The sequence below is a fragment of the Desmodus rotundus genome, chromosome 6 (genome assembly GCF_022682495.2).
Source record: "Desmodus rotundus isolate HL8 chromosome 6, HLdesRot8A.1, whole genome shotgun sequence".
In the NCBI taxonomy this organism is placed as follows: Eukaryota; Metazoa; Chordata; class Mammalia; order Chiroptera; family Phyllostomidae; genus Desmodus; species Desmodus rotundus.
The window spans coordinates 112,497,326-112,523,419 of record NC_071392.1 but is presented as its reverse complement, the minus strand read 5'-3'; the positions used below and the strand labels follow the sequence as shown (position 1 = coordinate 112,523,419).

Here is a 26,094-nt window from a genome sequence, read left to right as displayed (position 1 = left end):
AGAGAGACAGGCAGTGCCCTTGAAGAGGCGATAGGTGGGGAATAAAGCCGTCTTCTTCTTTGGTTTTGGGGAGCCTGGCTAAAGGTTCTGAAGTAATGCTTAATGATTTGTTGGTTACAGTTAGAGAAAAGATTGGTCCCATTGCCACACCAGATTATATCCAGAATGCACCTGGCTTGCCTAAAACCCGCTCAGGTATGTTCAAAGGCTCGAGGATTGGGATTGGGTTGTGGTGGAATGTGGGTGGATGAAGGCCTTTGGCAGAGCTGGAGTTGGTTAGCTCGCTCACAAGGTAACCAGAAGCCTGTGGTCCCTTAGGGAAAATCATGAGGCGGGTGCTACGGAAGATTGCTCAGAATGACCACGACCTGGGGGACACATCTACTGTGGCTGACCCATCTGTCATCAGCCAGCTCTTCAGCCACCGTTGCCGGACCATCCAGTGAACAAGACTGTTCTTTGCCCAGGATTCACCCCGCTTGGCTTTCCAAAGTTTTGCCCACTCTCCCTGTCCCCATCCAAGAGTGCTGAGGGCCAGGGCTGACCCACACCACCTCCCTCAACCAGGTGTCCGGGACCGAGGACCAGCTTTACCCTTGGGTGGAGGCAACTTCCTGTGACTGCCAGGCAGATGGGACAGGATCCAGGTCAGCCTCAGGTTGCTGTGCTTGCAAAGAGAGCCCTTGGAGCCCAGAACAGGGAACTGAAGGTCATGTTCCCAACCCAAGTTGAGTGTTCAGCGGGCAAGCGAGGGCCTAGACTGAAGAAGCAGGGAGGCAGCTCTGTAATCCTACGTCAACTCTCAGGAAGCACCAGCACTTACCTTGGGCATGCACTTGCCCTTAGAAACACCTGTTTGTGAGTCCTGGAACAATTATTATTTTTTAAACACTTTGCTCCTTTTGCTCTGGGTCTTTTGTGCCAGATGACAGTGCTTGCCTGCCTATTTGCTCCAGGGGCTGTGAGGGCAGGCTCAGTTTCCAGATGGTTTTTAGATCATTTGCTTCTTTGGGGCCAGAGGAACTTGTCTTCGTTGTCTTCTGTTCCCACCTTCATCTGAACACAGTCGTGCCCATGACAGACACTCTCAGATGAAACTCTTCCCTTGGTTGTGCTCAAGCTCTGTGGTCGTTGGAATAAAGTCTGTGACCTCAAGAAGATGATGACTTGTTTTCTTAGGTATCTTACAGGTTCTGCACTTGCCAGCTGCTCTGATTTGTGTGGGGATGGAAAGGGGAGTGGTTTTCCCCAGGAACACCCTAATACCCTCCTTCCAAAACTTGTGGTTAGGACAGACTAGGCAGGGCTACACTCACAGGCCCTTTGACAGGCTACTGAGCTAAGCAGGAAAGCAACTGAAGCCCGTTCACAATTGTGCTGTCCCATCACGGTTGCCCTCCCTCTGGCTCCTGCTAGGGGCCCTCTCTCCTCCCTATGATCCCTCAAGAGCATTAGTGAGTCACTAAGGATGCTTCAAGGTCCTATTCATAGGGTCTGGAGCTAGGGAGACTCTGATTAGAACCAAACCACTTCCCCTGCTCCAATCCACCTTCAGTGGGCTGGCCCAGATTAAAGATCCTCCTTCCTTTAATTGTACAAACCAAGCAATCACAGAATCAGAAATGTAGTTTTATTTAAGGCAGAGGTGGGGAAGGGCTATGCCCTTCCACCCCACTCTTCCTATCCCTAAGTCCTATCCCAAGTCCGACAGAGACCTGCTGCAAAGGCTGACGAGGGACTGACAGGAGGGTGGCAGTGCTACGGACTCTTACCTCGGGTCAGCTCCCTTTCAGCTGTACGCATGCCCTTAGGATTTAGGGCCTTCTAGATCTCACCTAAGGGAAACACAGCTTCTCTAGTGCTCAGACAGGAGGTACCCAGCATTCACCCTTCCATGAAGACTCTGGGGTCTCTAGAAGAGTCCAGCCCTCCCGAGGTGGGGGAAGAAAAGCACCTCTCAGGAGGACTAGGAGAGGAATGACAAGTACAAGGGATAGAAGGTCTCTTGAGCGAAGCCGGGGCGGGCCTGGCTGTGCCCTCACACAGGGTATGGGTTGTCCAGGACTGCCACTCCTGCTGCCACACCACCATCTGCGTGTTCGATGGCTTTGGTTCGAAGCAGATGTCCCACGTGCTTGTTCATCACAAGTTTCTTTCCCTGCCTATAGGAATGTGAACAGGGGACACACAACTCTGTCACCTAGACTCGGCCCTCAAACCCAGGACCTTCCCTGGTCCCAGCTGACCAGTACATGGGTGACTAACTACACCCAAGAAAATGTGAGGGTTTTAGAATAAGACTTGGGTTTGCATCCTAGGTTGGAAATTACTAGCTCTGTGTCTTTGAGCAAGTTACTTGGCCTTTTTAAATATCAGTTTCTTCCATTTTAAATAGGGATAATACCTCTCATTTTGCAAGATGTTCATAAGGATTAAATAAAACAGGAAAAGCACTTAGCGTAACATGATGCCAGGCTCACATTTCATGTTCTATAGTTGTAAATTTCCTTCTCCACTTCTCTTAAGATGTCTGTGGTGGTGGGGAGGGTCTGGGGTGGTGAGAAAGATGTGGGGTGTTGGGGAGGGATTAGGAGAGGCTGGCAGAGATGCTGCAAGTGGTTAGAGGGGATTATAGAGAGAGCAGGCCCTGGTGGGGAGCATGGTAGGATCTGGTATTCCTACCTTGCCCTGAGTATTTTGAAGGAAGTGGTATGAGGGACCAGGAACAGTTCCTTATAAATTCACAAGTCTTCCTCTCTTCCGGATTTCTTAGTGTTCAAATCCAAACCCAGGGGCCACTCAGAATTTCAAAGCCACTGAGTATCCTCTAGCTGGCCCATCCCACCTTTCCCCAGAACCCCTGGTAGCCTGGGAACTGGACCCAAACTCTCTTCTTCCCTGGGGTCTCCTTCTAGTCCAGGGATTTTCTCATCACCAGGCTGATTTACTAGATATGGAAATGCAGTTAGGGATTGGCAGGGCCACTCCCATCCAGTGCTTCCCTCCAGGCTTTCTTGGCTGGCCCCCTGGAAAGCAGGAGCCCCTCCTGACCAGCTCACCTGACATAGACCCCGAAGATGCCCAGCTCTGAGATGCACTGGGACACTCGGACAGGGCTTCCAGGCCGTAGTAGGCAATTCCCAAAAGGCTCAGGCTCAATCTTCTCCATTAGGATGTAGGAGGCTCTCTCTTCACTGTCTTTGAGCCGCTCCAGGGCCTGCACCATCTCTTCCCCATATAGGTTGTTACCTGCAATTCCACTGGCTAGTCACCCTGGATTCTGTGCCCAACTTCTCCACCCCATGCTCCCACTTCTGGGGCCATGTGGACAAGTCAGCAGCCTCAGTTCCCGACACCAGCTCAGAGAAGCCAGAGCAGGCCTGAGTCCTGAGGAGGGAATCTTACGTTAACAGGCCTGACTCACAAAGGTGAACCCACCTTCCACCACACCATCCTGCCCTGGTTCTCCTCCTACCTGTCTATGGCTATTACTGCTCAGCCTCTCTGACTGGCTCCTGCCTCTCTTAAATGTCGGGATTCCCAAGGAATTGGTCATCCAGCCTTGTTCTCTCCTCCATGTACACACTTTTTTCAGGAAGATCTCTTTCAAGTCTCTATCTATATCCTATAACTTATTAACTCCTAAATCTTTAACTTAAGCTGCCTACTCGAGACATCACATGGATACCCCATGGGTCACCAAAACAAACTCAACATGTCCAAACAGAACCCATTACTTCTGCCTGAACCTGCCCATCTTAGACCTTCCTCCTCCCAATAAGGCAAAGGGCATCCCTGAGTCATACTGAACTCCCCCGCTATTACCTCACCCATTCAGACACATCTCTTCAGTCTGTACTCCACACTGCCACAGCCCTGGCCCAGACCTCTGCATTGCTCTTCTGGACAACTATGGTTTCTGCTACTAATGTTCCCCCTCATTCCAAGACATGCTCTACCATGGCTGAAACATGGATCCTGAATCAATGGTGCATCTCTTCCCTCATTAAAACTCTCTAATGACTTCCCACTACCCTTAGGATAAAATTATCTATTCAACATCCTTTATAATCAGGTCCCAAACCATCTTTTCCAGCCCAAATCCTTGTCTCCTCCCATTTCCCATGTTGTACTCCAGCCTCACTGTTAACCCTTTAATCTCTAAACATACCACATTTTCAGGGACCAGTGCTTTTGCTTAAGGTTGCTCCTTCTGATGGTATGCTGTTCTCTCTTTTCCTTTTGGGAAACTCCTACCTATTCCTTCAGACCAAGATCAAAAACCATTTCTTCTCAGTCTGTGAGGCAGAAATGATCCTTGCTCTCAAGGAGTTCAATCTGGGCAGGAAGACATCCAAAGTCCTGATATGTCTTCATCCCACTCCCCCACAACCCACCCACAGGCACTGCAGACTAAACTAGTCCCAATCCTCAAATGCTGGGTAATCAGATTCCCTGTGCTCTACAGCCCTGGGTCAGAGTCTCCTGGGACACTGTCCAAGGTGAGGGCCCGTGTCAGTTCTTCTATCTCTCGGAGCCTGGGACTGTGCCCATAGCAAGTGCCGGTCAGCTGGTGAAAGCCTACTAGCCCCTTTTCACCGAGCAGCCTTGCAAATGGGGATCCACCTACCTCCACCTTCTCTCTGGGGCTTTAGCACAAACCGACTAGGAGCAGCAAGGGCCTCAGCGATGGCCTGGTCTCCTTCTTCACCCTGGCAGGAGGTAAAAAAGCAGTCATCAGCAGTTTTAGGCCAAAGAGGCAGGAGCTGAGGTCCTGTTGGTTGTGCAGAGCAGCATCAGAAGGAGAGCATTTGGGGGAAGAGCCGTAAGCCCCTTTAGGCTGGATGATACTATATGGATGTTACACCCCCCCACCTCCTGCCCCTCAAAGACCCCTGAAGCAGCAAGTACAAGAGAACAAGTTTTCTCTGACAACAATTCAGGGGTCTGCAGCAGGAGGCCTGGAAAGCACGTACAGATATTCCCTAACTCTTGTCTGCTTCAGTCTCTCCCTCTGGTTACCGTCTCCATCTGCGCCTTTGCCGAGTTTACAGTGGGTTCCAGCCCTCCTCCCCAGGACTCTCGGGGTTCTCCCAGAGCATCACTGACCCAAGTCCAGCCCAGTACCAGCTCCAGCCTCTCCAACACATTGGGCTCTGGGTCCCTGCCACCTAGGAGGCCTATGGTGGGGGAAACAGGCTGCTCACCTACCATGTCCAGTGAGTAGAGGCCAGCAAAAGTGGCACGGAGGCGGGCCACGGCCTCAGGCTGGCCAGGGAGCAATGCCTCCAGCACGCCCACTCTGCTCAGCTCCTGCTGCACCTTCTTAGTTCCAGCCAACTGGGTGGCAATATCTGGGCACTTGACAGCACATGACCTCTCCAACAGGAGGCGTGCTTCCCAGTTCTGCAGAGAAAAAATGAGGAATTTTACTTCACATCACATCAGCTGTCCAGGAGGGGCCAGGTACTGTGCTTTCTATCCTCACATTCATTGTCTCCCAGGGTCACTGCAACACCCTGGGGAGGCAGGTGTGGCCCCTCCCAATCTGCAGGATTCTCGCCCTCAGGGAGCTCAGTCTAGCACACTGATACAAGACTATAATTAAAAGGGAAAATGATATAAGGTCCAAAAGCTCAGAAAAAGTTGGTGAAGAAGTCTGAAGAGGATAGGACACTTGTTTCCCACTGCACTGTGAATAAAATCCAAACTCTCTACTTCTCGACCTCATTCTCTGCCAACACTCTACCCCACTCCCACATTCTAGCCACGCAGTCCTGCCAATCCGCAAACACACAAACATCATTCCTGCCCAAGGCCCTTTGCATTTGCTGCCTTTCCCTCTGCCTGGAATTCTCTTCCTTCTGACTCTTGCAAAGGATGGTTGGATCCTTCTCATCCTTAAGTCTTGCCTCAAAGTCATCTTCTCAAATCACCCTATTTAGTGTGGGTTTCCCTGTAACTCTCTATATTTTCGTCCTGTTGTTCCATTCAGAGTTTCCTCCAACTAGAAAACATTTTTTCTATTTTGTTTCCTATTTGATGTTCACCTGCCTGACCAGACTGTGAGCTCCCTAAGCACCAGACCCTTATTGTCTGTCTTTGTTCCTGTTGTATCCCCAGCGCCAGCACAGCGCCTGGCACTTCGTAGGTTCTTAATAAATATTTGTTATTGTTTAGTAGTGTGAAACCTGAGTGACAGGAAGAGTCAGACGGGAGACTCAATAGGGAAGAAGCACAGTAAGTCTTCACTTAACACTGTTGATAGATTCTTGGAAACCATGACTAAGCAAAACAATGCATAACGAAACCAATTTTAGCATAGGCTAATTGATATAAACAAGAGTTAAGTTCCTACGGCATATTTCTGGTCACAAAAACATCACCAAACTTCTAAATAAAGACCCAAACATTTCTAATATTAAACACTGAAATGGGAGTTATGCATACATTGAAGAAAGATTAATAAAAACGAGTAAGATAATGACTTTCCAACCCACTTAGTCCAGTCCAGGGTTGCGGGAGGAGGAGCCTATCCCAGCAGTTCAGGACGCCAGGCTGGAACCAGTCCTGGACGGGACAGCCTTCCATTACAAGGTACACTCACATCCCACCCCCACACTCTCACTCAGACTGGGACAATTTAAACATACCAGTTCATCATCTTTGGGATGTAGGAGGAAACGGAAGTACTGGGAGAAAACCCATGCGGAAATGGGGAGAACATGCAAACTCCAGAGACAGTGCCTCCAGCTGGGAATACATTTTTTTCCTTCATCAACGTTATAATGAAACGATGTTATTTGAGGACCTTGCTGTACTCAGGTTAACAGAAGCAAAGGCCTACAGGTGGGTAATCACGGGATAAAAGGTCTGGTATGCCAGGAGTTTAGGGTGCGAGAGGCAGAGAAAAGCAGAGGGACATGACTCCCTGCTCTAGCCCCATTCTCAGGCACGAGGGAGACAGTCTGCCCTTGATGCCAGACCACATCAAACTGCCCACAGCAGGATCAAGGCTATGGTCTGAGGAACAATGCCCACCTCCCTACCCCGCCCCCACCCCCATCCCTTGCTCATGCTGTCTTTCTTTTGATATAATCATCTACTTGCAGTACCTTGGCTGGTCTTTACCAATAACCCTAGGCACCTAACTGCTAGGTGGATATTCCAGGCGGAGTTGCAGGTGCCAAGAACATCAGAAATAAGCCCAGATAAGTACCCTGATGTTAGAAGCAGAAAGCAAAACTCAGAGGAGCAGGGGGCTGCTCAGGGTCAATTTAGCAACTCATTAAGCCTTGCAGACTTATGTCCATGTTCTAATCCTGGTCTGAGCTTCTCGGTTCCTGGGGATATTCTAAAATATCCCCAGATGAACTAATTTCCTTTCTTACTAGCTTGATTTCTTTCTTTTTAAAGTTTTCTTTGGCTCCTTCCCCCAAACCTCCTGTCCTGGAACCTGAGACCATTTTCCAAATAGACAGTTCCTCTCTTCTGTAGTCAGTGAGCTTCGAACCACTGCTAACCACTTTCTAGAAGAATAGACCTTTTGTAGAGCTGCTCCCTATACAGCTAGGCCTTAGGAGAATCCTATATTCAAAGAACAATAGATCTAGAAGGAGCTCCCTCAATTTTCTAGTGTAGTTCCCTCAGCATTTACAGAAACTGAGCCCAGAAAGGGTCAGGAATCTACCCGGGGCACACGGAGGCAGAGCCAAAGGCTCATGGCCCCTAGTGGTATTTCCTAACTTATTTCCTCCTTCACCTTCTCCGAACTGAAAGCAAGGCTTCTTAGCCTCTCCAAGCTGTAGATTAGGGGCAGGGGGAATGACATACTAGGAATGCCATTGGCCTGAGAGTCGCGAAGCCTCAGAACTCCCTGTGGGACCTTCTGTAAGCCCTTGCATCTCTCCAAACCTTTGTTCTTCCATTGGTATAATGAGAATAATTATATGCCTCATAGGGTGGTTGTAGGATTAAATGAAACAATGGATGCCAAAAATAATTTTGAAGCTACACGGTAGGGATAACAAGATAAGGTGATATCATTACTGTCACTAACAAGAACGGGCAGGTGGCAGAAACTTTCTAAGGCAGACAAGAGTAAAAAGAGGTGGTGGGAAGGAAACAGTCAGTGGGGTGGTGAAACTGGGCTGCGTCAGCGAGTGACGGTTCACTGCACCCATCCTCCCTCAAACCTGCTTTTAGAGATGCTAAGTTGGGTAGCTTGAAATCGGCCATAAAAGGGAGTATTTACGCCCCAGAAATCAGCAAATGCTACAAATTGGGACTATCCCTCCAGAAAAATGACTGTTAAACATTGCCAGCATATCCCCAGAAACAGTATAAATGGCTAAAGCACTGGGGATTCGGGTTCTAGGAGACAGTGTGTTTGTAGAGAGTGAGAGGGAGCAAAAAGTTCACAGGATAGGAGGTTCCAGCAGCAAGTTCTCTGAGGAAGTACTGAATCCAGAGCTCAGAAAAAAACCCAGATCGCTGTGACCCCTGAGTTGGGTCTGAGGAACGATAGTACAACCCAGGAGGCAAAGAATGGTTGAACAGAAGATACCAACCTGTAGGTTGTACTGACTCGGCATGTAGCCATCCCGGAAGTAAACCACAGCAATTTCCTGGCCGTCCCTAGAACACAGGTTGGAGAAAGCTGCTGTGTTAAACTATAACTGATGTGTTCGGTGCTTCAATCTATTTCAGGGTGCATCAGAATGAGTTTGGCTACTTTGAAAGTCCAAAGGGGCAGCCTGCACAGGGGTTCATTGGAACCAGTGAGAGTATAGATACCCACATACCACTGCTTCCACTAAAAACATAGAGTCTTCAGTAAGGAACGCTTTTGAATATTCCAGATCTAGAGTCATTCAAGGAAGGCCAGAGGGAAACAAGAAGGAAATTAGGTAAATTTTTAAAAACTGGGTTCAGAATTACTGAGCAGCAGAATCACATGGCCACACTTAGAAAAATGCCCTTGTGCACTGACCAGTGTAGCCCAGTTGGTTGGGTGTCATGTGCAAAGTGCAGGGTCACCGGTTCGATTCCCACCTCTCCCAAGGATCTATTTATTGATTTTATAGAGAAGGGAAAGGGGAGGGAGAGAGCAAGAAACTTCAATGTGAGAGAGAAACATTGATTGGTTGCCTCCCATACTTACCCTGACCGGAATCAAACCCACAACCTAGGTGCATGCCCTAACAGGGAATCAAATCTGTGATCCTTTGATACACGAGCTAACACTCCAGCCAACTGAGCCACAGCAGCCAGGGCAGACTGAGATTTTTGTTCTAATGGCGGAGTGATGTGGGGAGATGCCAAGTTAGGAGTCTAGTTAAGACACAGACTGTCGCCCTGACCGGTGTGGCTCAGTTGGAGCACTGGTCTGTAAACCAAGGGGTTTGATTCCTGGTCAGGACATATGACTGGGTTACGGGTTTGGATATTTCTGTCTCTCTCCCTCCCTTCCCTCTCTCTAAAACTAATAAGCATGTTCTCGAGTGAGGATGAAAAATAAATTAATTAATTAACAAAAAATAAAGACACAGACTGTCTTTTGAACTGCTTCCCCTTTTCCTTGATTTATTTAATATTTATTGGCTTATCTGGAAGGTAAATTAATGACTTTGTTTTGTTATGATAAATAAGTACATTTTGAAAATAGTCAATGGTATTGTAAAATTCCATGGAGGTTCTTAATTTTAAGAATCATAAAATTTCAGGTCTACATAAGTGTGCTGCAAGCAATACTATCCAAAAAATGTGGTACTAAAGTCACCTGGTGGTGGTCCCTGGCGGGAAGTGCAGGGTCTGGCTTGGAGCACCAATCCAGGCCCCTGAAAGTCTTTCCAGAGCTCAGAGGGCAGGTCCCAGATCAGTCACAGAATAAGCCAGCTACTCCTCCTCCTCCCTGACTGCCCAGCCCAACTGCTCAGGCCTGACCTGACTAGCCACCAAGAGGGACAAGAAGCTTTAGGGAGCACAAGGGCACATGAAAACCAAGATTATTTTAAGAAGGCCCTTATCTAGTATGTCAGCAGCTCTGATACAGCCCTTTAGAAGCAGAACTTGGTTAGCCTTCTCCACAATTTCCTGGAATGATGGGATATTTCAGAGTTCACCCCTGAAATTCAGGGAGAAGTAAGTTATCACATCTCCCAGAAGCAAGGATCATTTGGGGCAAGTGGGTGAAAGGATGAGTTTCCAAAACCAGCCCTCTATCGGACCCTCGGGGAACGTTCCCTGCACACTTACACAAACAGCTTTCGGTCTCCATCCAAAGATCCCTTTTCAGAGACGTCTTCAAACCTTCGCCGGATCACGTGGATGTTCCTGGGAAAGATGGGCAGGGGTCATAGGGAGTGCATGCTGTGTTCTGAGTGGCTCTCCCCAATCCTGGGCCACACCTGGAGGTCTCCCCTCTTTTACTTACCTGGCCAGTAGCTCATTCTCTATGGCACGCTGGTCAAATATGTTCCTTTCCTTCTCCTGAGCAATCAGTAGCACCAGAGCTCTGGGGAAAGAGCACAGGTGGCCCACGGTGGCTATAAAGCGTATACTCTCACTGTGCCACCCCTTTCAGGCGTGCGAAAGAGCACAGCTTCCCTGAAAGAGCAGACACTATCTCAATTCAGCACTGCCTCGGGCAGATACCTGCGGCTACAGCACATTATTTCCTGAAAATAGAAACTTGAAAAAGTAAAGATGTCTTTGCCCCTTCTCTAGCAGGCAGGTGAAATACTGCAATGGTGTCAACTCTCTGTGCAAATTAAAATTCAGATTTAAAACCATCTCAAGGGGGTGGGCTGGGTGGAGGAGGGAAAAGGGGGAAAAACTGGGACAACTATAATAGAATACCAATAAAAAAACCCCTCAAAAACCCAAGAGGACTTTTTCTTAGAACACAGTTCTAAAATCTTTCTGGAAGAATGAACAGGTGAGAGTACTAAAGAATCTTTTGTAAAGAACAATGCTGGAGGTTGGGACTAATGACCCTATTACTAGATAGTAAAGGACATAATAAAACAGTTTTTGATTCTTGCATGAAATGCTAGAATAGAATGGAATCCTATAGAAATGCTACAGCGCCAACTATAAATAAGAAATTATCTCCTCCTGGGGTCTCCCAACATTCTTTTGATGTACACAGGGCCACTCTTTTTTAAACGATATTGTTTGTTTATTTTTAGAGAGAGGAGAAGGGAGGGAGAAAGAGAGGAAGAGAAACACAGACATCCACGGGTTGCCTCTCGCACACCCCCAACTGGGAACCTGGCTACACAGGGCCATTTCTGATCCCACGGTATTAATGGGATCACTGGGGTTTACTTGGTCTCTTACTTTCTGCTTATTCACATGGTTTTTAATGAAACACGAGCTTAAGGACTCAGAGAAAAGCTAATGCCAGGGAACTGCCCATTTGGCTACCAACCAAGCTGTTTTCGGCTGTCAAAGGCAGGTCCAACCCCCCACAGGACTCTCTTAGAGCCAACGCTCAGCAGCACCACACTCCATTTTTGCTGTAGCTGTACTCCTCTGTGCCCGTGGCTTCTTGCTGAGACTCTTGGATGGGCACACTTTGGCTTAGAGCTCTCAGTGCGGATTCCTGACCTCCTGTACTTGGCCTCTTGTCTGTTTGTCTCTGCGTCTTCCTAACCTCTGCCTGGTTCCACTTAGCTGAAATACAGGCCCTAGTATGCGGCCTCTCCTGGGCTGCCCGACATTAAGCTGAGTCTTGGCTCAGCTTAGTGTCTGAGAGACAAGCTGGAAATGGTGCTCCCTCAAGCCATCTTGTTCTGGGAGAATCCCAAAGGCCAATGGCCTTGCTTTTCACTTTGCAGCCTGATCTGCCCTGCTCATAGATGGGAAGGTGGCACCTTGGCCCAGGCTGGTCCACCTCTAAGAAGACACGAAGAAGAGAGGTTGGAGGCTGTAGATTAAAGTGGAACTACATGCCCTGGTTAATGAAGTCAGCCTGCTCTCTACTAAATAATCAGAGCCAGACTCAGAAAACATATGATCCTCCTCCTGCCTTCAGTTCTGAGCAGTCCGTCAGGATAAGGACTAGAAACGTTGTCACCTAAGGAAGGTGAAATGGCAGTACCATGCTGGCTGGGAGTGAGGATTCCTGAGTCACAGTCCCGGCTCTGTCAGTGACCTGTGGTATCACCTGACCTTGGGCAAGTCAGCTTCTGTCCTTGAGCCCTGATTTCCTCATGTATAAAATAAGGGTGTTAAATAGATCATAATTCCCAACCTTTTATACCGAAGATCCCCCTTTCTTATCTCTACCCATTCCAATCACATATACTATATTTTGAAAGAGTTCGAATAAATGTCTAAATTTAAATCATAATTTTCCAGCCTTCCTTTTAAAAAATTCTTGCAAAGTATAAGGTAATTGATCAAAATTCATCTGCTCTACAAATTCCTGAGCCTCAGTTTTGCAATCTATACTATGGGACCGTTCGTCTTGGAGGTAGGACGTAGTAGAGAACACAGGCTTTAGAGGCAGAAAAACATGAATTCTAGAATTACTAGCTGTGTGACTTAGAGCAAGTTATTCAACCTCTGAGAAGCCCTCATTTTGCTCCTCTATAAAATGATACTAATAGTCCTTAAAAGGCAGTTATTATTATTAATATTAAAAGTCTCACATAAGGATCCTCGAGTTTTTTAAAGAATTTTTCATATCCATGATTTCATTTAATTCTCACTGCCACCCTTTCAGGTATTATTATGCTCATTTTACAGATGAAGACACTGACACAGAGAAAAGAGCAGACTTAGCAAAGGTCAATAGCTGGGTCAGCAGAAGTACCTATTTGACTCTCCAAGCGCGAGAACACTGATGAGAGCTCATTAACACTGCAACAGCTGTCAGGACGGTGGCCCTCACTTATCCAGAAGCCACCTACCTAGCATCTTCACACATTGGTAACATGGCTAAGAAATAGGAAGGAAGCAAAAACTGCCTCTAAGCAGTTAAAACAGACACTAAAATGCCTAAATCAAAGCTTATGCACTTATTTATCAAAGCAGCCCTCACACTTGTTAGACATTTGCTTTTCCGAATGAACCACAGCAAATCGGAAAGGAGGTATAGGGGTGGGAGTGGAGGATTCCAAATTCAAGCACACAGATAACAGTGAGACAGAGAAAAACTAGGAAGTAAAAGAAGGAGAGCTCAGAGCCTAACAGTTGGGGCCATTAGCGCAGGTAGACAGTCTCGCAGTCTTTCTACCTCCAGGCAGCACCTGCGCGATGCGGTCCCTGACAGTCATAATGGTGACCTTGAGCCTACGTGGAAAGATTAAATTACAGTCAGTATCTTTTATTTAAGAAGGAAGCCCAAACCTCCATTAAAATGATTTTGGCCCTTACGAGTGTTCAGCTTCTCTATTCCTAGAGAAGAGTTTGCTCGTTCCCTAATGATGTCAGGTGAAGAAGTTGCTGCACCCATGAATGCTGAATCTAGAGCAGGATTCTTCTGCCACTTGTTCTCCCCCTTACTTGGCTGAGCCGTAGAGCTCCCAGGCTTTGGCAATCCCCAGGGCCAGTCCTCTGCTGGGATTATTGGAGAGGATCTTGGCAGCTTCTTTGGTCTTACCCAGGACACTGAGAACATGTCTGTTGGAGGAGAAACGTCTGTTCAGTAATTGGATAGACCCGAAAGACCCCCTTTGTCTGCGACTCACAGACAGTTAGAGGAACATCGCTTTGAGAATCAGCTGGGCATTAAAAAGCATCTTACCATCATATTCCTGTAGAATCCAACTTAGGCTAGAATATGCTGGGTTGCCTTAACCCTGGCCCCTGGTATATATGCTCAGAGGAGCCCTAAGACCCTGTGCTTCCACTCCACACCAGCCTCCCAATGAGCTGGAACCCCTTTCCTTGAGCTCCAGGTACTGCCTGGAATCCTGCTGTGGACATCTGGAATTATAGCAACCTGGAGCATCACTGCTGGCTAGAAGTAGATGCTATTATGGTCCAACCCTCAGATGGGAAGCCTCTGCATCCCGCTCTGCCTTTCAGACCTTCAAACATGGGAGCTCTGTCTCACCTCAGGACCCTTGTAGATACTGTTCCCCCTGTCTGGAACACTAACTTGTACAATAAGGGGGTGGGACCGAATGAACTATGAGGTCCCTTCTCTACCTGAAATACCGAGACGTAATTACAAGTGGAAACTGTGCTCCTGGGCCAGGGGGTTTGGGAGGAGGGGAGAACAACACGTGACCCAGGGCCCTGGAAGGCAAAGTCCGAGTTGGAGAGTTGGAGATCCCTGCCCCCACCTGACTGTAGGCTCATCAGGCTATTACCCACTGGTATGCCCAGGGCTGCCCAAGGGACCTACTGGTGCACGGCTGGGGTCCGGGAGGCCAGGCCCCCAAAGCTGGCAGAGATGGTGTTGATTTCAATCTGTTTCAGGGCTGGGGAGCCATCTGCACTGCGCTGGAACATGTAGTCTGAGCGATTCAGGCCCAGGAACACAGTCTGTGGGGAAAACGGAAGGCTGAGGACATTTGCCAATGTCTGACTCGGACGGTCTAGCCACAGAGCAGACAGGTATCATGCGCATAACGTAGAGAGAGATTAGAGATGCTGGCTAACACTCCCAGACATTGTTATGGTCTTCCCAGGATTGGCCAGTGAGGTTCAAACCCAATGAGAGGCAGGTTCCCCTGAGTTCAGGACCTGGGCTTAAATTCTTCTAGTTAAAACCAAAAGGTGTGGTGGGGGCGATGTGGAGGGGCAGGTCTCAGACTGGAGGGAATGGTTGGTTACCTGGGCAATGCCCTCTTTCAGGACTTGCTTGTGGATGTCAAAGAGACGAGCAGTAAAGGTGTCCCTTTTGATGGTGCTGGAGGAGGAAACATTTTCTGGGTTACATGGAACCTTAAAGGTCAAGGAGTTCTACCCCTGTCCACTGATTCCTGAATCCCCTCTGGGTTCTACTGACTGGAACCTGAACACCTGCTAGAGAACCGTGGTTCAGAACCCAGCTCTGGAGCCAGGTGGCCGGGTTGAAATCCCAGCTCTACCACTTACTAATAGGAAACCTTAAAGAATCACTACACCTCTCTGTATCTCAGTTTGCTCAAAGGTAAAATGAAGAGGAAAAGTTATATTTATATCACACAGTTGTGGTAAGGAGTAAATAAAATGTTTCATGTACAGAATTGAACATAGTGTCTGGTCCCAAGAAGAACTCAGAAATGGCATGACATAACCATTCGATACTTAAATAGCTCTGATGGCTGTAAGCTTTCTGACTGACTTATCATTAACTCTCTGTAGTTTCCCCTATACTCTGGGACCTCCCAGAACAGGTTTTCTCTTCCTCTTGTATGGCAGCCCTCAGAGATTAGAAGACAGCAGTTATACCCTGTGCCCCAACAGGAGTTTTTTGACTCCAGCTAAATATCCTATTTTTTTTCCTTCAACCAGTCCTCAGGTGATGTGATCTCCTCAGGAAAGCCTTCCCTGCCTGGTCCCACTGCTACGTGATTTCATAGCCCTGTGGACCTCTCCTATACTGTCCTGACTGCTGTGGCAACTTTCCATTTTATTTGCGTGATTATTAGCACTGTCTCTCCCATTTGACTATAAACCACATGAGGGTACGACCGTGTCTGTGCTGGCTCATCTTCATGGCCCAGTGTGCTGCTGTGGCATAGGGTGAGCCCCACCAGTGTGGTTTTCTGGAGCCTCAGGGAGAGGCACCCACAGGTAACTAATGCCACACTTGTTATCTCTTAAGATTCAGGATGGTCTCTGCCTGCCTGCCCCAGCCTGACTCGCAGGCTCATCCTGTTACAGGGGCCCCACTGAGCCCAAGCAGCTCAGGCCAGCCCTGAAGTTCATCTGCTCCCCAGCCAGCTCTCTCACAGGACTTCCCAGCCCTTGGGGAGGAGTGGAGTCCCCAGCTGGACTTTAGCCTCCAGCGAAGTTGGAACACATTTTCCCACTTCTGATGAGGTGCTTCCCTTCAACCCCAGACTCTAGGGGTCTATACTCACACATGTGCTCCTGGGGCTCTTCTCCCTTCAAGCTAGGGTTTGTGAGTATTTCACAGGTGAGGGGAACATGGGTTGCAGCGACGGGCTGCAGGGAAAGTCTCCCCCATAACGGCTTCTTTAGGGTAAAGGTCATACATCAGATTGCTCATACTTCCCACAATCCCGAAGCAGAGGTACGAAAGCCAGGCCCATCCCAAGAAAGACAGGGGTGGTCAGGTTTGTACATTCACGACTCATTGTGTTTCAGCTCCAAGTCAATGGTTTTCAAACGTCTTACCACACGATCCCCTGTCATATTCACCCTCACACCAAGGTACACATTTTAAACAGATTCTGTCTCTAACAAAATTAAGTGTTTTCTTTTGAAAAGTTAGTCAGACATGCAATTACATATATGTCTAGTTTTTCTATTATACATACACACAAATATATGTGTGGTGCATATATATATATATATGTATATATATAATTTACTTATATTTCATTCTAAAATAAAGAATGTAATTCTAAAGTAATTTCCCTTGCCCAAGGGCCAAGGGAAAAATGATCAAGGGAAAAGAGGCAGAAAGAGGTGGCTGGGGTAAGTCGTTTCAGGTGTTCTGTCTCCTCGTTTCCCCATCTGCACCCCGTCCCACCAAGAGATGAGAGGCTTTGAAGGACAAGAAAGGGCCACTGGCTGGAGAAGTAGTAGCAAATATGACTTTAAACCCAATAACCTCACTTGCCCTCTGTTTTCTCTAAAACCATGATGACCTTCTCTAATCCCAAATGGAAATTTCAGTCTTTAGAGAGCGTCATGATCAGAGAATCACAGAATGTCAGTGTTGGACGGGACCTTAGATTTAAGCCAACCACCCCATTCTACAGATGAAGAAACTGAAGCCCAGATTTTTAAAAAATATGGCTTGAGGCCATATTTTTAAATAAGTGGTGGAGCCAGAATTAGAAGCCAGCTCTCCTGACTTCTATTACTTTCTGTTCCTCTGGGGGACACTTGTACCCCACTCCACCAAGTCAGATGCCAGAGCAACACCTCATAGCTCCCCAGTCTTCCAGGCCCTTGGTTCCAGCAATTCCCAGCCCCACAGTGTCCCAGCACCCAGCACCTGGAAAGAGTTTGCTCCAGAAAGGCAGCATTCTGGCTGACAGCATCCACCAGCAGGTTGAAGTCCATCTGCACAGCGTAGGCCTGTTCCAGCAGGGCACTGGGGACCAGTGAGGGGAAGAGTGTGAATGGGGCATAGCTCACCACCTGATGGAGGAGAGAGTGGGCAGGGGTAGGACACCTGTGAATGGGCTGTCTTCCTGTAAATGGGACCCCGTTAAAAGCGTTCCCCCCCAGGGCTGGAGAGGATGACTCAGGTTGCCAGGCCTAGAGGTCACCTGCATTCTCAATTCTTTGAACTTTGGCAGAACCAGGAAACCCACATACCATCCAAGATTCCAAACAACAAATAAACCAGAATTTGGGTGACAGAATAACATGACCTGGCAACTTATTTATGAAACATTCTTGAATATAACCTCTGAGTTAGTGTCAGTTTGCCATTCATTATGTTAGTATGAGTTTATGGTGTTTGAACTTGGCATTTGAATATTTATTTAAAAAATATTATTTCGGATAATACAAACACATGACACAAAATTCAAAGGAAAGAGAAGGATACACAGTGAAAAGTATGTCTCACTCCCACCCTGGCCCTAATGACCCAGTTCTCCTTCCCAGAGGCAAATGGTTTACTAGTGTCTCACATATCCTTTTAGGCTAATGTATATGTATACATACCCATTTTCTCATTTTTTACACACACCAAAGCATATGATACATACATTGTTCTGTCCTTCGCTTTATACATATTTCAGAGACATTTCCATACACATCCAAATAGAGCACTTTCATTCCTTTTAATGGCTGTATAGTATTCCATTCTCTGGATATACCACAATTCATTGAATCTAGCCTTTTATCATGAACATTAGGTGGTTTCCTTTTATCCACCATTACAATCAATGCTTCAGTGAATATCCTAGAATATACATTCTAGGTATTTTGTGCAGGAGAAGGTAAGTTTCTAAAAGGGGAAATGTCAGGTAATTAGGGTAAATCCATTTAAAATTCTGGTAGATAATTCCTAAACTGCCCTCCTCAGTGTCTACTTTAAGACAAAACCAGGGCAGTGTGTTTGTGAGAGTCAGGCTCGCTCAGCCTGAAGCTTTGACGGGTGTGAATGACCAAAGATCACACAAGCGGTGACCTAATACCTGAGCGCACGTGTGCTGATCACAGGCGTGTTCCCTCAGCTTGAAATCTCACAACTCTGCCTCTTCCAACCAATCCCATTTGGCCTGAAAAAATACCCCAAAGTTTTTCTGCTAGGACTTGTATGCCCACTTGAATTGGGGATCAACAGTACAAAGCTATTCTCCACTGTCCACAGGCTAAAGGCAGAAACACAGGTTTTGTACTTTTGACAGAAAAGCAGACACAGAGTAATATTCTTCCACTATAAGAATTGTAGCCCATGCGTGACAGTTAACATCTGTTCAGAGTCAGGGAAACAACACAGAGTGATGGGAAGAACTCCCATCCTATCTAAAGGGCGCAGTCGGAACTCTGCTGTAGCCAACTGTGGGCATCAGGAAAGTCAGCCAGGGTTAACAGCTGATGTGATTTTTCAAGACAAACTGGGTATCCAGAACTTTTGTTTTATTTCATCACTTTAAAAAATGTTGGCTCTGACTTTTTTTAAAAGACACTCTAGTAAAAAAACAAAACTGTAAGACTTCCAGCCAAGATGGAGGCGTTGGTAGACACACTGTACATCCTCGCACAACCAAAAGAAGGACAACAATTTAAAAACAAAAAACAACCAGAACTGACAGAAAATCGAGCTGTATGGAAGTCTGACAACCAAGGAGATAAAGAAGAACATTCATCCAGACCAGTAGGAGGGGCAGAGATGGGCAGCCGGGCAGGGAGGACTTGTGGCAAGGTGGCAGCTGGCAGACCCAGAGAGGTGGCGGACTGTGGAGCAGGGCGAGCCATTCCAGCTCTGGGAAATAAAGCCTCAAACCACTGACTGAAAACACCTGTGGGGGTTGAGGTAGCAGTGAGAGAAACTCCCAGCCTCACAGGAGAGTTTGCTGGAGAGATCCACAGGGGCCTAGAGCATGCACAAGCCTACCCACTCAGGAATCAGCACCAGAAGGGCCCAATTTGATTGTGGGTAGCAGAGGGAGTGACCAAAAACCCACAGAGAGTGAAGCAAGCGCCATTGCTCCCTCTCGGCCCCTCCCCCACATACAGCATCACAGTGCAGTGACCAGCGTTACCCCGCCCCAGTGAACACCTAAGGCTCCACCCCTTTATGTAACAGGCCTGCCAGAACCAAAAAAAAAAAAAAAAAATGCCCCAAATGAAAGAACAGATCAAAGCTCCAGAAAAAAATACAACTAAGCGAAGAAGAGACAGCTAACCTATCAGATGCACAGTTCAAAACACTGGTAATCAGGATGCTCACAGAATTGGTTGAATTTGGTCACAAATTAGATGAACATATGAAGGCTATGCTAAGAGAAACAAAGGAAAATGGAGAGGGAAACAATAGTGATAGGAAGGAAACTGGAACTCAAAATCAACGGTGTGGACCAGAAGGAAGAAAGAAACATCCAACCAGAAAAGAAGGAAGAAACAAGAATTCAGAAAAATGAGGAGAGGCTTAGGAACCTCCAGGACATCTTTAAATGTTCCAACATCCGAATTACAGGGGTACGAGAAGGAGAATAGGAAGAGCAAGAAATGGAAAACTTATCTGAACAAATAATGAAAGAGAACTTCCCTAATCTGGCAAAGGAACTAGACTTCCAGGAAGTCCAGGAAGCTCAGAGAGTCCCAAAGAAGCTGGACCCAAGGAGGAACATGCCAAGGTACATCATAATTACATTACCCAAGATTAAAGAGAAGGAGAGAATCTTAGAAGCAGCAAGAGAAAAGGACACAGTTACCTACAAAGGAGTTCCCATAAGACTGTCAGCTGTTTTCTCAAAAGAGACTTTACAGGCAAGAAGGGGCTGGAAAGAAGTATTCCAAGTCATGAAAGGCAAGGACCTACATCCAAGATTACTCTATCCAGCAAAGCTTTCATTCAGAATGGAAGGGCAGATAAAGTGCTTCTCAGATAAGGTCAAGTTCAAGGAGTTCATCATCACCAAGCCCTTATTATATGAAATGTTAAAGGGATTTATCTAAGAAAAAGAAGATAAAAAATATGAACAGTAAAATGACAGCAAACTCACAGTTATTAACAACCACACCTAAAACAAAAACAAAAGCAAACTAAGCCAACAACTAGAACAGGAACAGAACCACAGAATGGAGATCACATGGAGGGTTATCAACAGGGGAGTGGGAGGGGGAGGGAGGGGGAAGGTACAGTGAATAAATATCATAAATGGTAGGTGGAAAATAGACAGGGGAAGGGTAAGAATAGTATAGGAAATGTAGAAGCCAAAGAACTTAAATGTATGACCCATGGACGTGAACTATAGGGGGGGGGAATGTGGGAGGGAGGGGGTGTGCAGGGAGGAGGGAGGTGAAGGGGGGGAAATGGGACAACTGCAACAGCATAATCAATAAAATATATTAAAAAACCAAAAAGAACTGTAAACAATGCATACCTCTGGGGAGGAAAACAGTAGCTAGAGAAAGGAGACATTCTATACTGAATACCCTTTTGGATTTTGTACCCTATTCAAGTGTATTTTTTGTAAAAATGAATGAACTCCCTAAACACTGCAGGAGCCAACCATTCAGTCTGCACAGGGCTAGTCTGATCTATAGAACAAAGTTCCGACTGTCCTCCACCCCGTATCCAAAGCCACTTGGCTGTCTGACTTAGGCCTGCCTTCTTTCCCACTCCATCCCCTTATGTGCCCTGCAGTCAGCTGAATTCTCTTAAACATTTTTTGCCTTTTCCTGGTCTGGGGCCTCTGCTATGCTGTTCCTTTCCCCCATTTGTCTTTTAACAAACTATAGAAATGATCCCTGAAAGTAGAGTCTAAAAGTAGATGTCTTTTAAGATCTAGTTCAAATACCACTAATGAATTGCTCCTTCCTCCATGTGTCCTCCATAGTATCCTGGGAGAGGCGGTAACTGCCTGGGGAGGCAGTCCTTGAGTTTGAATTCTGGCTCTGCCGATTACACCACCATGTAATGACTTGGAGCAGTTACTGAACCTCTCTGGGCCTTGGTTTCCTCATTTCTGCTGCAGTGAGGATTCAGTGAGTTACTAATTCCTAAGTGAAAAAGACACACTTCCTGTCTTTTTTCTCTGGATTGGAAAAGTGAGGGCTATGCCTTTTCTAGGTTTCATCAACTTCCAGAAAGACCAAGCGTTGGACCTTCACACAATACCTGTTGATTAACAGAAGAAATAAAGTCTTGGAAGAGAAAATGCTACAGCCCGGGTTCAGACAAGCGGTTCACAAAATCTCAGGTTCACAAACCAAGCAATGACATTCCCAAAGCCAGAGGCACACCGTCCACAGTCTCAGCTGACCTTTGGTGAGAGCCATTCTCATTGACTCGGGCCTCAGCAAACACTTATTAAGTCTGGACTCGCCACGAGGCCCCTGACTTGGTTCCGGGCACACAAAGCCAAAAGTGTCTTGGTGGAAAGAGACGGCAGCAGCCCTGTAGTTACTAATCTGGATAGTGATGAGAATAATGTTAAGTAAAAGAAAGTAAAGCGCAGAAGAACTTGTCTAGTATTCTTCTTTGTGTAAAAACTGGGAAAAAGGAATAAATACATATTTTCTCTTTATGAATAAGCTCTCTGAAAAAATAAATAAGAATAAATATTTTCCTTTATGCATATAAAACACAGGTTATCTTCAGGGTAGGAGAACTGGGTAGCTAAGGAATGTGGGAGGGAGGGTTAATGTGTAAACTCTGACACACTTTAAGGTGTGAAGCATGACGATGTTTTACCTAGTCAAAAAATAAAAAGAGGCTTTTGTTTTAAAGGACGAGACTTTCTGTAAGATGTGGTGTGGACTCAGCAGCTGCATAATGCTTTCACGTACGAACTGCAGAGAAACACTCACACGGGGGCTCGAACAGGCGTGTATGGCGATGTTCCCTGTAGTGCTATTTGTAGTCATAAAGCATTGGAAATCCCTAAATAACCACGAGGAGAAGAAAGTTAAACTGTGATTTATCCACACATGGAATACTATACATCAGAATGCAGCTGATCCTAATGGAGGAAGTTGGAAAGAGTTCTAAGACAGACTGTTAAATGAAAAACAAACAAAAAACACATCACAGAACAATATGTATCATGCAACTTGTTTTTTTTTTAAACTATATATTTCTTTATATACATACATATGTATATCAATGCATAGAGAAAGACCTGGAAAGATGCACTACAAAACAACTACAGAGACGGTAGTATGATTAGGGTTTTCTAAAAAATAGTAACTCACTAGGCAAAGTGCTTCACAGTAATTTTCTTCTAATTCTCTTACCAACTTGATGAGGTAGGTCCCATGATTATCCTTTTTTGATATTTGAAGAAACTGTAGATGAGAGAGCTAAGTAACTTGCCTAAGTCACACTTTAAGTCTCAGACTTAAATTTGATTACCCTAGCATGGTGCTTTTTACTTTACATACGTCTAGAGATCAATATTAGTTATTAAAAAATAAAATCACCCTGGCTGGCGTGGCTCAGTGGATTGAGTGCTGGCCTTCAAACCCAAGGGTAGCCAGTTTGATGCCCAGTCAGGGCACATGCCTGGGTTGCGGGCCAGGTCCCCAGTAGGGGGCGCATGAGAGGCAACCACACATTGATGTTTGTCTCCCTCCTTTTCTTCCTCTCTTCCCCTCTCTCTAAAAATAAATAAATAAAAATTTTTAAAAATACAAAAATAAGTAAATAAAAGAGTAAAAATGTGATTTATGACTCAGAGGAGTTGCCTCCAGCCTGGCAGGGGTCAGACAATGGGCAGAAGCAGTGTGATCAGAGCAGGGTCTGGAAGGGCTGGGGGCTTACATCGGAGGAGCTGGGCTCCTGTGGGGTCCTCAGCAACACTCCCTCGGCCAGGGCCCGGTCCACAGCCTGCCGTGCCAGCTCCTCTAGCTGCTGCTCATCCTGCAAGAGGCTTCCCCAGCTGTTGGCCATCCCAACCTGCAACAGGAGAGGGGAGAGCTTGGTGACAGTTAGCCGGGGGCCAGCAACCGCTGAAACTGGCAGTGTGGTACAGGGGAGACAACACTGGCTGGCAGCTCTTATCAACTTCCATGAGCACAAAACACAAAGCTTGGCAAAGCAATTCCAGTGCCACTTTCTCTTTTGATTGCTAGAATGATGGCATTATTCTCACAGTAAGGAAGCAGAGGTTCAGAGATGTGAAGTGACTTGCCCAAGTTAATCACTGGTAAAATCTAGACTTGATCGCAGGTCTCTGGACTCCCAGCTCAATGCTTTTCATTGGAGAAACAGGCACTAATGTCTTATGTGATTGGGTTAAGTTCCTTCCCCTCCCAAGCTGCAGATTCTCTACATGGGAAACAAGGAGGATGGGGTAGACCAATGGTTTCTAAACCTGGCTGAATATTTGGGGATAGGGGGTGGCTTGGGAGAGAATACAAATTCCTGTGCTGCACTCAGAGATTCTGACTCGAAGTCTGAGGGGATGAAGGGGCCGAAACTGTATTTTTAACAAGTTCTCCTGGGATGGGAACCACTGCAATAGGTTATCATTTCCGTTCTAGCCCCAACAATCCACGTCAGCAGATCTCAGATAAATTACATGGGGGCGGGGAAGTGGGACGGGGCCCTTTGTGAAATGGTACAAAACGCAGATGAGGTGGATTCATTCATTTTGCAGCAGGCCCTAGGGGTTTAAGATCTGGATAAAAATCTGGAAACACCACTCATTAATTTTGTTCTGCCCTACTGTCGTTTGATTTTAGGGACAGAACATGGCTGTCCAGTTCAGTGATCCCCAGGAAGAGAGCTAAAAAATGACAAGTAACCTCTATCACATTCAGCTCCACCCCTGTCCCCATGGCAGGGCTGGTGCTAGACCGATCATGAAGGCCTGCCAGCCTCAGCGCAATGTTTTGAAAGAATGAGCATGTGATTTCAAGAGGGTCCTGACAACATCCCTGTTGGGTGAGAGATAGGTAGGGGCAGACACAGTAAAGAACAAAGCTCTGAGGTTAGTCAGACCTGAGTTTGAGTCCATAACATTACTTCCTTTATAAATGAGGTTGCCGTGCAGCTTAAATGAGAAAAATCTGTGTGCAATTCCTTAGCAGTGTTTGGAGCTCTATACATGAGAGCTTCTTTTTTGGCTGTACCCACTCTACAGGTGGGAGACTTGTCAGAGGTCCCACAGCAGTGCAGTGGCACAGCCAGGACTAGAACCTGTGACTTAGACATTAGAGCAATGGAACCCTCCATTAGCCCTCATCTCTCCACAACTCCGGGAATCCAACTCTGACTGCTGTTGGGCTTCTGTTTAGTTGGCAAACACTCACTGGCACCTAATGCCAGGCCCTTGAGTAGGTATTGGACACAGAGAAAGATAAGACATAATCACTATGAAAAATGCCAATTGGGCCCTTTGTTTTTCTCCTTCTACAGTCTCAACCATTCCTGTGGCTTTATTTGTTTTGCTGATGCCACTCCAATCTGTACGTTTACAGCAGTGCTTTGCTGACTTTCAAACTAGAATATCCAACTGCTTACTGGGAGTCTTCACAGAACTAGGGTAGAATTTGTTGCTTCCCCACAAATCTGCTCTTCCTCTGATGAACCCCACCCGGGGAACCCAGGCCTTGTATATACTTTTACACCCCATTCTCCCCAAATCCTGTGGAGTCTATCTAAATATATAGTCCTTTGAATTCCCTGATTTCTCTCCATCTGGACTGTTAGGAGCCTAGCACGAAACACCCTCGGCACTAAAAAGATTCATAATGAGATTATCTTCAGTGATGAGCATACAGCAGCCTCTGTCCCGCTTCCAGGTCTTGGCACATGCTGTTGTTCCTCTTTGGAACACTCCCTGCCACTCCTAACCAGGTTCCTGACTTTGTTTTAGAAGTCGTCCTTGTTCTTCTCCATCCAGGGCTTCTACAGCCCTTTACATTTCCCTGCACCGTGTCTGTCTTCATCACTTCTCTACCCCCAGCACCTACTACCCTATTCAATTGAATGTTAAATGAAAAAATGATGAATGAATGACAGATTGGGGCCAGATAACCAAAAGCGTTACAACGCCCACACGGAAACCCGGCCGGACCTTACCCCGAGGGCAGGGCCAGTGCCTGAGTGAAGGCCGAGGTTAACAACACGGTCTCTTGCCTAGGCCTGCCCCAGTTCATGGGCTTGCGGGTTCCCACCCTGGACAAAGTTTGGCTTTAATCGCTCCTACTTTTTTTTTTTTAAATCTGGCTCCATGTTCCCGACAGAGGCCCCATCTGAAGTCAGAAGATCTGGGAAACGTGAGAGCAACACGCACCAGACCAACCCCCTCACTGGACACCAGTTCCCCGGTTCCAGCCACTGAGTTTGATCTACAAGATCTGACCTCCGGGGTGCCAGTCGCTGGCCAGGCCCCTCCCCTCCCTCACATCCTTCCTCCGGAGGAAGCGTGACCCTTGCCAGCCGCCGTTGCCACTCCCCCAACATACTTGCTCTCGGTCCCGCGGCGCACGGTGCTCTGGCCCCTCGCGCCGTTACTCGAGGTCCAGGGGGCGGGGTCTCCGTGCGATCCAATGCGCTTGCGCGGACTGGCCCGGTGGGGCCTAAAGTGCAAAGTGGGGGAGGAGACCAGTGCGAGTGGAGCTGGACGGCGGCCGGGAAGGGGCAGTCCGTGTGGGAGTGGCTTTGGCTTTAGGGCTGCGTGGGCTGGACCCAGGCAGTCAACACTTTGGGAAGGAGAGGAGGAGTCAGGCTGTGTCGGTCGGCCGGGTGTTGGCGGCTTTGCACACGCCGTAGGGCGTCAGAGTTGGTGACGTCCGGTGTAAGATGGGGAAGCACACCCAGAA

At 47.1% G+C, this 26,094-nt stretch overlaps 2 protein-coding genes across 2 annotated transcripts in view; one reads left to right on the top strand and one right to left on the bottom strand.

Moving 5' to 3' along the window:
- The window catches only part of ACSS2 (acyl-CoA synthetase short chain family member 2), a 55,742-nt gene extending 54,587 nt beyond the window's left edge, over positions 1 to 1,155 (top strand). Inside the window, exons 17-18 of the mRNA XM_024559330.3 lie at positions 121 to 195; positions 319 to 1,155. Of these exons, the coding sequence (XP_024415098.2) occupies positions 121 to 195; positions 319 to 446 (203 nt within the window). The 3' untranslated portion in view covers positions 447 to 1,155. The remainder of the gene's footprint in view (positions 1 to 120; positions 196 to 318) is intronic.
- Positions 1,156 to 1,613: 458 nt separating this feature from the next.
- Positions 1,614 to 25,855, bottom strand: GSS (glutathione synthetase). The gene is made up of 13 exons (XM_024559808.4): positions 25,738 to 25,855; positions 23,087 to 23,221; positions 17,135 to 17,280; positions 14,794 to 14,869; positions 14,363 to 14,502; positions 13,516 to 13,632; positions 10,436 to 10,516; positions 10,258 to 10,335; positions 8,571 to 8,637; positions 5,212 to 5,406; positions 4,631 to 4,712; positions 3,060 to 3,249; positions 1,614 to 2,162 (listed from the first exon to the last, which is right to left on the bottom strand). The coding sequence occupies exons 2-13, from the start codon at positions 23,213 to 23,215 to the stop codon at positions 2,039 to 2,041; spliced, it is 1,425 nt and encodes a 474-aa protein (XP_024415576.2). The 5' UTR covers positions 23,216 to 23,221; positions 25,738 to 25,855; the 3' UTR covers positions 1,614 to 2,038.
- Positions 25,856 to 26,094: the final 239 nt, after the last annotated feature.

Coding starts and splice junctions, on each gene's coding strand:
- GSS (XM_024559808.4), bottom strand. CDS start 23,215: ATGGCCAACAGCTGGGGAAGCCTCTTGCAGGATGAGCAGCAGCTAGAG. Junction 5,407..8,570: donor CGAGTCAGTACAACCTACAG/GTTGGTATCTTC, acceptor TTTTCTCTGCAG/AACTGGGAAGCACGCCTCCT. Junction 2,163..3,059: donor ATCTTCGGGGTCTATGTCAG/GTGAGCTGGTCA, acceptor ACATTCCTATAG/GCAGGGAAAGAAACTTGTGA.